The 16,618-nt window shown below is 36.6% G+C and overlaps 3 protein-coding genes across 4 annotated transcripts; 2 read left to right on the top strand and 1 right to left on the bottom strand.

The window, feature by feature from the left end:
* The first annotated feature begins 4,027 nt into the window (after positions 1–4,027).
* si:dkey-21c1.1 (protein FAM104A-like) lies at positions 4,028–6,683 on the top strand. Of its 2 annotated transcripts, none has more exons than XM_019113742.2 (4): positions 4,028–4,167; positions 4,661–4,785; positions 5,282–5,393; positions 6,309–6,683. In XM_019113742.2, the coding sequence occupies exons 2-4, from the start codon at positions 4,754–4,756 to the stop codon at positions 6,558–6,560; spliced, it is 396 nt and encodes a 131-aa protein (XP_018969287.1). In that variant the 5' UTR covers positions 4,028–4,167; positions 4,661–4,753; the 3' UTR covers positions 6,561–6,683. The 2 variants fall into 2 exon arrangements, with proteins under 2 accessions (XP_018969287.1, XP_018969286.1); XM_019113741.2 differs by having other exon boundaries at positions 6,306–6,683.
* A 487-nt stretch (positions 6,684–7,170) lies between these two features.
* On the bottom strand, positions 7,171–13,826 carry tepsin (TEPSIN adaptor related protein complex 4 accessory protein). Its single transcript, XM_019113740.2, has 13 exons — positions 13,649–13,826; positions 13,122–13,194; positions 12,943–13,034; positions 12,693–12,786; positions 12,047–12,114; positions 11,759–11,840; positions 11,585–11,653; positions 11,283–11,471; positions 11,016–11,202; positions 10,092–10,205; positions 9,870–9,948; positions 9,609–9,743; positions 7,171–9,371 (listed from the first exon to the last, which is right to left on the bottom strand). The coding sequence occupies exons 1-13, from the start codon at positions 13,685–13,687 to the stop codon at positions 8,871–8,873; spliced, it is 1,722 nt and encodes a 573-aa protein (XP_018969285.1). The 5' UTR covers positions 13,688–13,826; the 3' UTR covers positions 7,171–8,870.
* Positions 13,827–13,997: 171 nt separating this feature from the next.
* On the top strand, positions 13,998–15,586 carry ndufaf8 (NADH:ubiquinone oxidoreductase complex assembly factor 8). Its single transcript, XM_042735874.1, has 3 exons — positions 13,998–14,426; positions 14,597–14,707; positions 15,372–15,586. Exons 1-3 carry the CDS (start codon positions 14,346–14,348, stop codon positions 15,390–15,392), a joined length of 213 nt encoding a protein of 70 aa, XP_042591808.1. The 5' UTR covers positions 13,998–14,345; the 3' UTR covers positions 15,393–15,586.
* The last annotated feature ends 1,032 nt before the right edge of the window (positions 15,587–16,618 follow it).

Genomic DNA, 16,618 nt, shown 5'->3' with positions numbered 1-16,618 from the left:
TTTCATTCATTAGGCTTATTCTAATCAGTTGCGTTAGGAGATGGCTGTTAACTGAAATAATGTAGTTTGGTTGGAGTAAGACAGACGCACATTTCAACAACCAGTTCTGAGAAATCATTTCTGAAGAGGAGACTTTTAGCATTCAGTTGTATTTTGTAGGCTTGAAAATATATTAACTGTGCCATTACAAGGCATGTGAGCTGTAACAATGGGAATACGATCAAGATGATGTCAAAAACTGACCAGAGTGGAGAAACTGCAGTGTGTGGACATTTTCACAAGTCTGCGTTTCCATTAGCATCCATTCCGGAGCAGAAGGGAAGGTTGCTTGTTTCCATCTATACACGTCATCCCATTGTTTTTGCATCATTAACACTAAACTCCACTGTCTTTTCCAGCAATTCAACCAAAAATGACACACAGACAGAAAAAAAAAGTGAAATATTCTTCTCTCTGATCTGAGCTCTTGTGGTCGGTATTAGAGAGCATTCCAAAAGACCTTCACTTCGAAGGGCTTCTTTGCCTTAGAGCGAGTGAAAACAAGTTTAAATACTCTATCATTTGTTTTTACTGCTTTTTGTTGTGCGAGTCTGGCCTTCAGTTATCGTAAAACCCCATGGTAAAAGTTGCTTTTATCGTTTTATTTTCTGCATCAGCCGAAACTTGATTTGTAATGTTTGTATTACAAAAAATAAAAACATGAAACACAAAATATTTATACTTTTTGTAAAGAAAAAGAATGTAAAACAAAAAAGTTATTTTTATTATGTTAGGTATGTGTTCACGTCTTACTGTATGTGGTCAATTGTTTTTGTGAGTGTTCATTACAACAGCAAAGATAAATATTAAATTCATTTTGAATACAGACCATTTTTGTAATGTCTTCACTTTTGATGAATTATGGGTATTTATATTTAATAATATTTCATATAAGTTGGCAAATTAAAGGATGATGATGTAAACAACAATAAAATATATGACAGGACTTACAAAAAAAACAGTTTAGAACAATATTCTATAATTTTTGTTAATAACAAAATGAAAACTTATTAGTACAATTTTTCAAATTATACAAATATAAGTTTAGCTTAAAACATTCTCTTTGTCTGCAAATAAATGAACATTTAAAAATATTTAAGTTAAATAAATCCATTAGCCATGCTCCCAGATCATTCAAAATAATTCTAACAAAAATACAAGCAAACCTAATATTGTAGTGAACTACTAGTTGCTGGTGTTATAATCTTGCCATATTAATTATTAAGCTTATTATCATCGCCCTTCTGCTTCTCCAAAGTGTGCTACAATTACGATGACCACCAAACGTCCCTAATGGTACTTCCTCCAGCGTTCTTTCTCTGTGAAACAGCATAAAACAAGCCATTTTATTTATGTGTCAATGATTATGGGATGTGTGTAGATGGCATTAATTCAGACTGAGATGTGGGTAATTCCATATGTAACACAGGACACAGTATCCAGTCAACAGCATGGATATCCTACCGATTCCTCCTCTCCGAACATCAATATACTTCCTGTAGTACCACTGCCATCCTGATCACATACAACCAAGAATATCAAAAACACTAGACAAAATGCTGTATTGTGATTTTTAAGGAACAAACCTTGCTTCGACATGGTCACAATCTCTCTGGGTGACAGATGAGTTCAAGCGCCAAGCCACACACAGAGTTCATTCAGTCTGACATCTCCAAGCTTCCTCTGCACTACAGGCACTACAATGATTGGTATGAGAAACTTGTACGTCATGATAACTGGTGTGGAAGCACAATGAGGATGTGGAACTTAAATGAAATTAAGAGATTTAGATGAAAGAATGAATGAAAATTGCAATAAGAGGAATAAGAAGAGGAAGTGTTTCGCATACTATATTTCCAATACCTTCAATGGACAAACAGCTCTTTCCAGCCGAGATGATGAAAGTGTAGCTCATTCACTATCAGCCTGATATCCTAGACACCAAAGACTGTGCATAATAACTCTATGGTACCCAATAATGAAATGTTTACAATAACTGTTGTTTACATACAATTTGCTGTCTAATAATCTCAGACATACAGTCTTTGATGTTCTCATAATGGTAGAATAAAAACTAGCTTACCAATAAACTAGCCCCATAATACAAAGTTGCAAAAGATACTAGACACTACTAGAAACAAGTATTTTTTTTTTTTTCAAAGGTATTGCCTGTTTACTTCAAAACGATTACATAAAGAACAAAACATCACATAAATCATGCATTACCTTCACTTTGGTTCGCTGGTCCAGCAGATTGATCTTTCATCCAAATACTTTCATTAGCATAGCTGCCTAAAGGTTGTGTGGAGAACTGTATTCTGTTGTAAGCAGTCACTATCTCTGGGCTCCATGACAGACTTCTGACAGCTTGCAGTTTTGAGCTTAGGATGTCTTCTGCAGGTTGATGAATGACTTTTCCAGATAAAGTGGGTGAAGGTGGAACGGCAATCTTGGTAACTGCTGTTTCAGGTTTGTTTGATTGTTGCACTTCAGAAATCTCTTTGGTCTCCACAGAAAAATCTTTAGATGTTTCCATAATAGGATAAGGCACAAACAGATAATAAGACCTCTTGTAATACAAACTGTCATTGATGTGGTCCCACACTGAAGTCTTGGATGAAAAGAAAGTATGAGCTTTATGCTCTTTTGCTCTTGATTCTAGATCAAAATCCTTGTTTTGACTGTAAAGTCTTTCAGGCTTCTCCATGAAGTTCACTTTTATTAAAAATTTTGGATTTTCATGATGCACAGTGCACTCAGGCGGGAGGCTAGAGTTTTTCAGAATGGCTGGAACAAATCCAGGGGTATTGATTTTACTCTTGGTGATGGACAACTGTCTTGGCGCCATCTTTGGTTTCTTTTTGTCTTTAGTACTTTTTCCATTACTTTGAGATGTTCCCTGATTTGGTCTTTTGGAGATCTCACAAAAGCTTTTATCTATTTCATTTTCAGATAATGAGGTAGGGTTGCTGGGCTTCTTTGAGACTGGACATAACAGCTGTAATCTCTCAAGTTCCTTCTGTCTTTTAGCAAGCCATTTGCTTTTAGGTCTCTCCGTGTTCAGAGTCTGAGCTGATGGGACTTTGACCTCAGCAGCTGCGAGAAGACTGTCTGCATTGTGATTATCTTCTTTCCTTCTTCCTTTGGAGGTTAGTGTTTCATCAAATATGACATTATTTATTTCTGTTGTTGCTGTTTTTTTATGGATCTTCTGTTTGGAAGTGGTTGAACTCGGCTCTTTGGATGCTTGAATGCTTTTCTTGGGTTGTACAACTGATGCCATTTTACAGTGAGGGAGGTGGGTTTTCAGCCTCTTGAAGCGCTTTCCACAATATGGACAGTCTTCTAATTGGTGGTGGTGGTGGTGGTGGTGGGGGCGGGGGGTAATATGGGTTATATGGGTTAATATACATGTAATTCTTAAAATACATGAAATTAATTCTAGAATGAATGTATAATTCATTGTATAATTTCATGTATTTTAACCCATATACTTTTAACCCATATATATATATGTATGTATATATATATATATATATATATATATATATATATATATATATATAAACACGAATTATTTAGACATGTATCATTATATATAATCTTGCATGAAAATTTTGAAATAGGAAATAGTAATAAAATAATATAAACGTATAAGCGTAATATTAAAATGGTCTATTTTTTAAAAATATCAAATCTTTGGCTAATAAAAATGTTTGAGGATAAATTCTCACCAATGGCGAATTAGCTTTGCGGGTTGGACTACAAATTGACGTCATCATTACTGAATAAATTATTAAAGAGGATAAAATTCTAAACTTTTAGATGATTTGCCCAATCCAAATCTCCGCAAATGTTTTATTCAATGTAGTGTTATCCAAAAATAATAATTCAATTCAAAATAAAACGTTACGAATCGTACGTCACCCCTCGCTCAAAGGCACGCATGTTACGTCATTATGACAGCAACAGATGGAAGGCTGAGTGAGAGAGTGAGAGAGTGAGAGAGAGAGAGAGAGAGAAAGAGAGAGTGAGAGAGAGAGAGAGAGAGAATGAGATCCGGCGAGATGGATACGTTGTAACTTCATAAAATGACTGAACTCAAGATCCATCTGTGAACAGACAGAGGTAGAGTACATCACAACCCTTCCGTCTCTTCACAATCTATTTATTCCGTTCAGATCCCTTCGTTTGTTCCGTCGTAGGAACAGTTCATCGCTGGGAGGAAGTAAAGTGAACTACACATAGCATTGTGCTATCTGTCTCTCAGCTTGACATTATGCACGCACTATTTTTGTAACATTATTACCGATTTACATCTGTGCGCTTATGCAAACGAGCCGTTTTGACTCATGTCGGACGTTAACGCTAATTAACATCATACGTTTATATTTAAATTATATAGATAAGGTGTTTCCCTTCCGTTCTTTGTCAATCCTATGCAGATCATTTTTCTAGTATGAATATAATAGCTCAGTTTATAAGCTGATAATATACGCTTATATTGGCAGGCCTGAATTATTAAATATTAATGGTATGCCTTCTGCACACCTGCACTGCAATGTAAACGTGTCTGCAGCTTCTCACTGTGAATTGCATTTGTCATTTCGCTCATCATTAGGGCCAAACCTTGACAGATCCCTTCATTTCGCTGAAAGGGAAGCCGGTGGTCTCTGAGACGGAGAGGTGCTGTGTGCCCTTATTTGGCTGTCAAATGCACAGAAACGACATGTTGACAGAAAGCAGGTAACATCATTTGCTTACAATTGTGTTTGCATGCATGTTTCATGATGCATTTATGTAACACACATGTCCTGCAGACATCCATGTTGCTGCTGTTGACAGTGTATGCAGATTTAGTGTAGTATTTCATGTCTGCTGGTTATTTTTAGATGTTCTTTTACAAGGCTGATCCTCTTGACTAGTAACTATATCGGTTAAATGAGTCTGTGCTGTTACACAGCATCAAGCTTGACAGCTCTTGTTATAATGGCATTTTTATTCTTAAATCTGAGTCATAATCCTGCAGTGGACATATTGATGACTAATGGTTGCAATCAAGTCTGCAGTGCCCCATTGCTTAAGAAATGGTGATGCATACTACTAAGAAAGATTTGCATCTAGAATGTTCTGAATCAGCTCAAAAAGACCTGGTTGTTTTATAATAATAATAATAAGACTGTCACAAATTATTCTATGCATGTTGAACATAGTAGTCAAAGGTGATGATCTCTGTCAACAGGAAACGCAGACGCAGCTGTGATGCTGACGAGCTTCAGGTCTTGCCCCAGGCAAAGAGGTCTGGAGGTTATTCTTTTCTCCCTGAGGTTGGCCGTGATGTCTGGGACTCTGAGGTAAGAGGGCACAGCAGTTGACCAGGAACCTTCTTTCGTTCAAGAACAGTCAACTGAGACTGTTGATGTTCATTCTTGAATGTATTTCATTAAGGTAAAAGCTAGAGAAAGTGCTTAAGTATAGAGTTAAGACTGTTTTCAGTAGTGTATCCCGCAGACCAAAGCGGCAACTTTACCTTTCATGAATGAACTAAAATTTCAGATGCTATTTTTAATCATTTATTTTTTTCTGACTACCAAATTGTAAGATATTTTTGGCCGATATATTAAGTAAAATAATTTATGTTGCATGATAGTCAGCTTCATGTCCAAGATCACATGGTATGACGAGCTTATGTGAAATGAATGTAAGCTAGCGTTACTTTTAAAAATGTTATTCAGTTTATACATTACAAAATTTTTTAAGTAGGACATTAGTCATTATTAAATTCTATTATGTTCACCTATGCTGCATTTATTTGAGGAAAAATACGGTAAATACGGTGAAATATTACAATTTAAAATAGCTGTTTTCTAACTGAATATATTTTAAAAAGTCATTTATTCCTGTGATGGTAAAGCTGAATTTTCAGCAGCCTGTTGTAAACTCAGAATTCGGACAGTTACAATTGCGAGATCTAAATGCAAAATTCTGAGAAAAAAGCCAGAATTACGAGATGTAAACTTGCAATTGTGAGATATAATGTCAGAGTTGTGAAATATAAATAATTCATGGAATGTCGCAGTTGCCGGTATTTTTTATTTCGTGGCAGAAACAAGCCAAAAATTTACCTGATTTTTTTTTTTTTACTGACCCCAAACTTCTGAACGGTAGTATATTCACTAGTAAACACAGAGAAACCAGAAGTGGTAAAGCACAGGAACCTCTACCACCCCTCTATTCTTATTCATTCTCCATTCCTTGGCACCCAGCAGTCTTCCAGCAGTGACAGCAGTGGGATCAGCAGTCCAGAGCGAATGGCAGGAGCCACTTCCAACATCCAGAAGACTGAACAAAGAGGACTCCATGTATCCCAGGCTCCCTGCAGCCCTATTGCCCACACCATCTCAGCAGAAGAGCCGGCCGTCTCCTTGAGCCACAACCTCTCATACGATCACATCAATCGTATCTTAAGGGAGGCCCACTTCAGTAGCCTGCAAACTCGTGGTCAGCAAGGGTCGACGTGATCCACAACGACTCTTCCAGTACCCATTGGCGTTAAGGAACAATGTACAGGGGACCGTATGGGGGCCACTTGAAGGCCTAGCACAAATATAGGCCCTCTAAATGCATTTGTCTTCTTTCTTATAGCACTTTTTCAAGTTCATAGTGTTTATGTGGGGCTCTGCTTGATGTATTGAACTTCACATAGGTGCTATATAAAAGAAATATCAAAAAAATTGTCAAGTTCTTATGTAAGCTTTTGCCCTTTACTAGACAGTCACACATGGTGCTACTGCAGTTCTGGGTCACATTTTATTCAGACACGTGAATTTGGTCATTTTTGACCCTCTTTGGCTGGTCTGGAAAAGGAAAAGAACTCAAATAATTTCCTGTATTTAACAGCTGAAGTGTAGACACCATGTGATTATAATGCAGCCCCTGCTTTGGAGTCATTAAGAATACTGTTGACGTGTTTACAGAAGATTCTGGTTTGGTTGTGACTGGAATTTAGATTCTTTCAGGAAGTTTTTGGGGCTTGATGATTGCTTACATATCCAAAACTCAGGTCTAGAGGATTTCTCTCTGCGTGCCATAAAAGTTCATACTTTAAATGAGGAACTTGGTGCCAGATCCTTACATTTTTTTTTTTTTTAATATAGTATAGTCTCTCTTTACCTTTACGTTAGAAAAAATGGATATTAGCACATCACACTGTAGAGAGACAATTCTGAAAATGCATGCTGGACTCAGGTCTGTTAATGTACATAATGATGCACTCTTTCTCTATGAATTTAAAGGTGTAAACCAATGAATTATTGTGCAAATCCAGTCACTGCAAATTGAAAGCCATGTCTGATATTCACACAACAATTTCCTGGTTTCATTTCACAATAACCAGAGGTTGAAATGCACTAGTTCAGATCAGTCACTGTGCTCAGTGTAACACGAGGACTCGTCTTCTATGGGCAGACCAGGCATGATCTAAAATTAGCTTGCACCTAACGAAGCACTCTACAGTATCACATCACTGCAAAATCCTAAATATTTTACCATAGAATATCCATACAATCCACTTAAGCCTGTGTTTGTCAAATATACATGCTGGCTTAATTCTTTTCACAATGTTAAACCAAACAGGAATTGTAGTACCTACTCCTAAATTTAGTATAGTTCAGTCCATTTTAGACAAAATTTTGAAGCTTAGTCCAAACAGATTGTATGAGGACAGTTACATCATTTCAAGCAAGTGATCTAATCATGTACGAAATACTTATGTACTTTAAACTACTCAGTGCACAATACTGTACAACCCAGGCACTGTGCTTTGTGTGAAAGAATATTAGCTTTTGATGATGAAAATTGTCCCTGCGGTCACCATTGTTTTGTATGTAGGATTGTACATAATATATAGCTAGCATATATACAATATTTAAAATCGTTGTTATTTTATTAAATGTTCTGCTGGTGTAAATAAAAATAAAGTTTTTTTTTTTTAAATATATGTATTCATTTTTTATTTCTATTCCAGGCTCTGAATGGACATTTTTCTTATTCAAACCTGTCTTTTATAATGCCTGCCTTTAATTTTATACGTTTAAATACACTTTCACATAAGACAGTTCTTTATAAATTTGCACATAAGATAGACATTGTTTTGGCAGGATGCATTTTGATAGGATGCATTTTGATTAAACTCAAAATGGGTGTTAATGTTTGTTCTTATTTTATAATACACACAGGAAGACATAGGTGCTTTTAGTAAGAGGAAAGACTGTAGTGCAAAAAGTAGCAACCATTGCAGTAACACTTGTGTTTAACACCACAACAGAAAAGCATCCTGAGTTTTCTCAAATGTATCTTCATGAATTCAGAAGGAGCTGAAGAAATGTACCGTTACTGATCGTCGAGACTTGATTTGTTCCTAGCTTGAACTCTTAATGTGAACCACTAGCAACATTAAGACAGTATGTAAAGAGTATGTTTGCAATTGCAGGTGGATGTTACCTTCATAAGTACTAGTTAAGACTGACCACATTTACATGCAAAATAATTTATGATCAAAAAATCCTTCACAGCAGCTGGAATATTCCTGTATACATGTAATCAGCATATAAACTTAGACATGCATGTTTTTTACCTGCTTTTCCGTGGTGGAAATACTGGAAATTTTAGAAATTCTGAATTGTAATGACAACAAATCAGGTTACCGCAGGCTAAAATGTTCATGTGCATGTAAACGTGGTCACATTTGTTGCAATTATTATATCATTATTAGATTAGAATGAAGTTATTTTCCCCCCAAATCAACACATAACCGTAAATGAATGTTAGCATCACAGATTGAGGAAGGAGAACACAGACACTTGCTCACTAGATGTGTGTGAGCCTGCAGTTTTCTCACAGCTTTTCTCAATTGCACAGTCTGTGCCTGTAGTGGCTTCTACACTTATCTGGGCGTCTGACTCGACAGGAACAGGCTCAACCAAACACACAGGTTTGCTTCTGTTTACTAACTCCATTCCACTGAAGAGTGACAGTCTGGGTGGCTCTGAGATCTTAGAGGTTTCTGTGTTCCTGTACTCCAGCTCTTCTTGTTCTCTTTTCATATGAGACTCAGGTACAGAGCTGTTACCCTGAAGGTGTTGTGTAGATGAGGTCTTCTCTGATGGGATAACAGAGGTTGTGTTTTCTCCTAGGTGCCCCGGAACAAAGGGGACGATTATAGATTCAGGAGGCTGATCTGAAAGCGAAGAGCTGGCAGAGGTTGGACGTCCAGCCCGGTCACATTTGGAATTTGTGACACTACCAAGCAAGGCCTCAAATTGCCTTAAGAGCTAATGAAACAAAACAATCTTTTAGTCCTACATAACTACAAAGATAATACAGAAAAATTGGTAAGGAAACAGGTTTTTGGTTTTTGCTAGCAATGTTTGCTCAGAAATTGCTAGTATATTTCACAATTAGTCACAAAATGGAATTGAATTAAAAGTAAAACACTCTAATATTTTGATAGATTCCAATCATTTTCTTTTGAAAAACTTTTCATGAAAATTGTGTAGGGCAACTGTTACCTTGGTTGCCTTGTTGGCGACGGGGCCTGTGGTTCCTTCGCTAAGTTGGGCAAGGCGTTTGTTTGTGATATTGAAAATATGGTCTAAAGAGAGGAAATCTGAAGACATCAGGCAGGCCAGAGCACACAACGCCCTCTGCAGGAAGGAAATACAAATTGGTTATGCTGTATGGTCTCAATATAAATTGCTCATGCAAGTTCAATAAAAAAAAGTTTATTTGAAATAATATTCTGAGTAGTGTAACAGAATAGGAGACTTTACCATCTGGATGATTTGTGTGTGGTCCTGGAGTTTGCGAGACAGAAGTTCAACGACCACCTCACAGTTGAGAGTGGAGCATCTGAAAGAAAACAGAGGATCAAGATGTAAACGATTTTATGTACACTGCATACACTGACATCACAGCCCAGGAGTATACTGTAGATCAGTATATGTCTACACTGATGCCAAAATCATGCACGTGTCTCATAATGAATCATTTACTCTTTGATAAAACGCTGGCTCTCTTCTCTGCACAGGAAGACTTTGGAACCGCTGGTCAGTCTGTTGATAAGTGCCGTCTCCTGACCACAGTCCCCCAACTGAATGGCCTCCACACTGATTCAAATCAACACAAATATCACAAAATACCAATTTGAATCTCACACAACCTCAAAAGAATCAAATAAAAAAATAATAATTATTATTATATTTTGTTTTGTGAAAATCTCCTTCTTTATTATCAACATTGGTGACAATAATAAATGTTTCTTCAGCAGCAAATCTGCATATTAGAATGATTTCTGAAGGATCATGTGACATTGAAGACTGTAGTAATGATGCTGAAAATTCAGCTTTGCTATCACAGGAATAAATTACATTTTAAAATATAATAATTAGAAAACAGTTATTTTGATCAAATAAATGCCAACTTGGTGAGCATAATAGGGTTCTTTCCAAAAAAGTACTTACACATATATCTATAATAATATTTGTTGTATACTGCTCATAAAGTATGCTGATTTACTTGTAACAAAATGTATAAATAATATTTTTATTGTAATAGTTAATATATTACTGCTCTACAGCAATGATAATCTGAGGGTCATTGAGAAAAAAACAACAACCCTAAACATTCCAAATTCATTACGATAAATAGAGTTTATGCTTAATTTAACTCATAATTTAACGGTCCTAAAAATAATCCTCATTTAAAATGCAAAATATAATATTATTTTTTTATATGTTATAGTTCTTGTGATTTTGTTGACATTGGAGGCTATTGTCTTCATACTGGAAATAAGATGCCAGCATTAAATTTCCCCTTAGCTATGCAATGGCCTGGCGATAATGACCTAAAACACTTGAGAAAGCAATGTGTGCTGACCTCTATCAAGGACAAAAGCCCTGTAGCCATCTGTCCCTTACCGCTCTGATAGGTCACCGCTCTCCCGACTCGCCCCGGAGTGGCTGCCCGAGCCACCCGACTTACTGCTTCCTCCCAGTGAGGTCTGGCTGGCTTCTGCAGCCTCCTGGGATGAGTTGTGTGAGGAGCTGTGCCCACTGTCTGTTTCCTCCCAACCTCCACCAGCCTGCCCTGGGCATCTGTGAGATGCTGCGAGGAGGAGAAATGGTCATTTGTTTGACATTCTTAACATGCACTTGACCTGCTTTTAAAATGAGTGCATGGCTCACCTCTGTGGCCATGGGATTGGATGTTGTAGGCACATGCTGGCACTGCCATCTCCACAGTAGCAGAGGGTGCCACCACAGCGTGGTAGTGGTTATCATGGAGACGGATGCCAGGATGCTCTGTTGGAGGAAGAACAGCGCTGGCAACCACTTCGGCAGCTTTCTGAATCTTGTCCAACAGAGTCCCTCCACCTGAACGAGTGAGGCAAACATTGCGTGAAATAAAACAGGACATACACCAGCACGCCTTCCAGTTGTAAATATTAGTTGAATAGAATGAATGATATTAAATGTCTGTGTCTTACTGGATTCTTTCCTTCCTGGGCTGTATCCGAACCCCTGCATGCCAGACCTGAGCGACTCCGAACCCATTCCTGTAAACAAAAATCATTTACATACGATAGCATGTCGATACTTTTAACTTATAATAAAACAAGCTAAACAGAAACATTCAAAAACACCAAGCCTGGTTCACTCACCCACAGATTGTGTCACTGTTTTGTGTGGAGACAATCCAGAATCTGGGGACATGGTATCATTAAAGAGTAGGGTAGCCAACTCCTGTATAGTAACAAACACTGGCTTAATTCAGTTATTAATAGATAACAAGAAATACACAGAAAAGTGACTGCTTCCTGTACTAATTATATGTTGCATGTTCTTTATGACTAGACAGAAGAACAGAAAGTTATTGATCATAGGAATGATTGTACTGCAGTTTAATCGATCGATGTTATCGATTTGTCTGTACAAAGAGACAGTTTTACCTGAGCCGAGCTTCTGACTTTCTGAAAGAGAGCATTTCCATGGATGGGGTCCGGGGGGCCACTGTACCCTAAGAAAGACGTTTTTAATTGTTTTTGTGTAAAGGAGTCTCCTACACATACAACAGCAACATTTATTTGATGTAAAATAAAGTAAAAACAGTAATGCTGTGAAATCTTATAATTTAAAATAACTATTTTCTGTTTTAATATGTTTTAAAATGTAATTTATTCCTGGGATGACGAAGCTACATTTTTAGCATCATCAGCGTGTCACATGATCCTTCAGAAATCATGCTAATATGCTTATTATTTCATCACAATATAAATTACTGCTTTGCCTTTAAATGACTACCCAGTTTGGCTGGCGTCACCAATCCATCCCATTTTTCATGTCATACAGAAACCACTTTCCAATCCAATCAGTTCCTAGTGGCTAAAACCAAGTCCCACCTTATCCTGTTTCACCAAGTAAAATGGGTTGCTAACATCACTGCATCTTGACTGAAAGAGTTCAACAGTTATTGATGCTCTGGTTTTATTGATTGAAACATGGTTTTATGTGTGTGCACAGACTCCTTAGAATCAGTTAATGACTTCCTTTTAAAAGTGCTACAGTGTTCATCTTGAACTGTTTAGATCTGCTTACCAATTACTTCTTGTATAAATGTAGCATTCCGCCGTAGCTCTGTGAGGAAGTGAGGTGGTCCATGGCCACATAAATGCAGAAGAATCTTCAGGACCTTGGACAGGGTTAAAAGGCACAATAAACACACCTAAAGCCAAAATTTCAAAAACGCTTAAAAACACTGAGCTCAATAAAGGAAGTTCGTTACACTTTTCGGGGTTTGAACCTACAACCTTTTGGTTTCCAACCAAGGCAACCCACCCAAACTCACCTTAAGTTTGACATGGCAGGACTCCACCTGTAGTCTCTCCAAGAGGTACTCAAGAAGACACTGGCAGCAGCCCACTGACTCGTGGGAAATTTCTTAAATATCATGACAGTTAAGGTCCACTGATGACAGAGCATTCATTATTCTGCCCTATCCTCCTATGTAATGGCAAAAAAGGATACTGCCGATTTCCTCAAAGAGATAGCCGGGACAGGGCGATTCGTCATCTGATGTTGCTCGCATAAGTGTTGGCACCTGAGACAAAAAAAAGAGGTGTCTTACAAAAAAATCATATATGTATAGTACAACAGCACAGTGCTTTTACCGTCTGAATCCACTCACAAAGTCAGCACCATGGCACAATAGTAGTAATATGTGTACGTTTACATATATTATAGCACTGAATGTAATGGTATTTATATGGTACTTCAAGGTACTTAGAAATAATACTTGTATTACCACAATATATACCAGGGTATATGATATTACCATGGTATATATTCAAAGCACTAAGGAAGTACCATGGTTATTATGGTTGTCTTTTTCCACTCTCTGTAAACAGAAACATCAATCATATGCAGAGATAAACTAGATATTTTTCTATTTAACAACAGCTAACGCCAGATATCTAATAAACAACGTAGATAACCAGGTTTGGCGTCAAAAATAGCTGAAATGACGTTATTTCCCCAGCTCCACGAATACGTACTTTTTGTAGGAAAACCAACCGTTCCAATAATGAAGCCATGGTGAAGAAATCTGTGTTTTTTCGCCTGTCTATTTAACATTGCTCACAGGGCGGGTGACAGTGCAGGTCCTGCCTGCCCAAGAAAGTCTTCACAAACCATACAGACCTCTGTTTAGCTCGCCCTCTCCGGTTTGACGTTGCGACGTCCGCTTTGTGAGTCGGATCTTTTCTGTGAATCAGTTGAACCGATTCTCTCACGAATTACTTCTTTGGTTATCGGTTCAAAAGAATCGATTCGCGGGAATGAATTAAAAATGTCGCAGCCAATAGAACGTGGGTCGGAAGACCACGTGATCGAATGCGGAAGTTTCTCTGGAGCGGATTTCTCGAAATCCGGAATGTCTTTGAAATCAACTCCGTGTTACTACTGGCTCTCCACTGTAAGTAGGAAACTACAACGTAAAAAAAACAACCAATCATAAAGCAGTGCATATGTTTGTGGTTCTAAACTAACGCTTTGATTGGCCGCTCGTCAGTGGGAGGTTTACACGCGTTATCTCAAAGGTCACCAGCATGGCGCTCTGCTTGTTGAATATACACATCGCATCTATGAGCCGGCTCAGTGATTTATAAATGAACTTCGGAATTCGACCCACCAAATTATTATTTTGCTGGTAAATAAAAGGATTATTGTAGTATATTTTGTAGTTTTTGAACCATGTCCAGTTCAAATGTGTGGAGTCGCAGCAGAGCGAGAATGAGGCTCTTCCCAGAGCTGTTGGCTCAGTGTTCAGGAGAGGTACACCTTCATTCCGTAATCCTTCCTCAACATTATTCTTATATATATATATATATATATATATACAATATATATATATATATATATATATATATGATCCCTAGTATTATGCATTTATGCTTTTGTTGTAGTCTGTTCATCGTTCTGTTTTTCTGTTATTATATTATTAGGCCGCTGCTTATGGTAAATGTGTGGCCTCTACAACCACTGGCAAACAGGAGCTGACCAAAAACATGTGTGTCAAAGAATTTGAAGCACTAAAAAGCTGCTTTCAATCAGCTGTGAGTGTTTTTTTGTGATTATGCAGTACATAGACGAGTATTTCCTAACAAGTATCCCATTTACACAAACATACATTGTACATGTACTATTTAAATTATTGTATTTTATAGTTTAATAATGAATAAATTACACATTTAATTTATATATATATGTATATTAGTGCTGTCAAATCATTAATCACAATTAGTAGCATCCAAAATAAAAGTTTTTGTTTACATAATGTGTGTACTGTGTGTATATATTATGTATATATAAAGACAAAACACATACAGCATATATTTTGAAAATATTTACATGTATATATTTATATTCATATTTATTATATCATATATAAATATATTTAATATATAAACAAAATATTTTGCTTAAATATATATATATATATATATATATATATATATATATATATATATATATATATATATATATATATATATATATATGCATGTGTGTATTTATATAAAATGAAAAAATATACACATATTACAAAAAAATACAAAATAAACAAAAAATTCAAAACACTAAACCAAATAATCGCGATTAATTGTTTGACAGCACTATATATACATATATATTAATTTAATTACTCATTTAATGTTTATAGATATCATTTGCAAACATATGTTCTGCTGGCCTTTCTAATGAATTGTTTTATATTTGCAGGCAAAAAAGGGAGTAAAGTGAAGAAGATCATGAATAAATATCATGTTGACTTGATATTTTGACCTGAGATCATTATAATTAGACAGTTAAACTCTTCTGAGGATGAATATCTGTCTTTTTTCAATAGTAGCTTTTGTCATTTCTCTCTCTTTGTAAATATACATAAATATATAATAATGTGTTTCAGATGGATAATTGTATTGTGCAGAAAACCACAATGAAGTGTCTTTTTTTTTTATAAAAAATGAAAACATAAATATCTTCCTTTGTTCATACATAACATTACAATATAAAATATAGAGGCAGTTTGGACTAAATTATATCACCATCTGCATCATTACTTTGCTGTTTCCACATATCAGTATATCAGAATTGGGATAAAAGAGACAGACTAATGATAACCAGACATTCTGTGTTGTTTGGAGTGTGCATTTAATGAAGGAGTGGCAAAATGAGAAATGAGATATGAGGTGTTACGTGATGAGTGGTCATTATCACGCCCTTGACCGCCGATTGCGGATCAGCACTTGAGTTAAACTCCAAATTTGGACTCGCTTCTGAAATCTAGGATGGCGGTTTTAGGGGTTTTGTTTCCAATCTAACAAAAGCGGGCTGAAACATGAAAGGCCAGCTGATTAATGTGTATCCGTGGGGTGTATGTCACTGACACCACAAAAGATTATGGGCTCTTAGTCATCTCGTATGGAATGTTAAGCCATGCCACTGTTAAATACAACCTTCCTGCATAACCTGCACCCTCATTAGCCACATGTTAATTGATAGAAGGGCCATAAAGTCAGCCACTAATGAGTGGGGATCAACAAACAATTCAACCAGCCAATTAGAGGAACAAAGAATAGTGGTATAAAAAATTCCAGCAAAGCAATAACCTGTATTTCTTTAAGAAAAGGCAAGCTAAAAGACAGGTTATGCTTCAGCTTAATCACAATCGTTGTTTGTGGCCTTCCTTCACACTTTTTCAGTGCACTACAAGGTGTTAATTGAAAAAGAATGGTCTTGTGGAAACGGTTGTGTTTGGTCCAAATTGGCTATAAAATCTAATGGTTTAGGGGAACTTGCCTTGACATTAAAAAGGGTTATGCAGACGATCGGTTCTGTGCACAATGACACATGTGCACATTACATTGGCAAACAGTGCCTCAAGGTCTTTACTATGCCAGTACAATACATGGCATGTCAACTAGTGATTTTTAAATGTATAGTTGTCAAACAAAAATGAACAAATA

Source organism: Cyprinus carpio, chromosome B12 (genome assembly GCF_018340385.1).
Source record: "Cyprinus carpio isolate SPL01 chromosome B12, ASM1834038v1, whole genome shotgun sequence".
Classification (NCBI taxonomy): Eukaryota; Metazoa; Chordata; class Actinopteri; order Cypriniformes; family Cyprinidae; genus Cyprinus; species Cyprinus carpio.
This window is presented reverse-complemented; position numbering and strand designations above follow the sequence as displayed.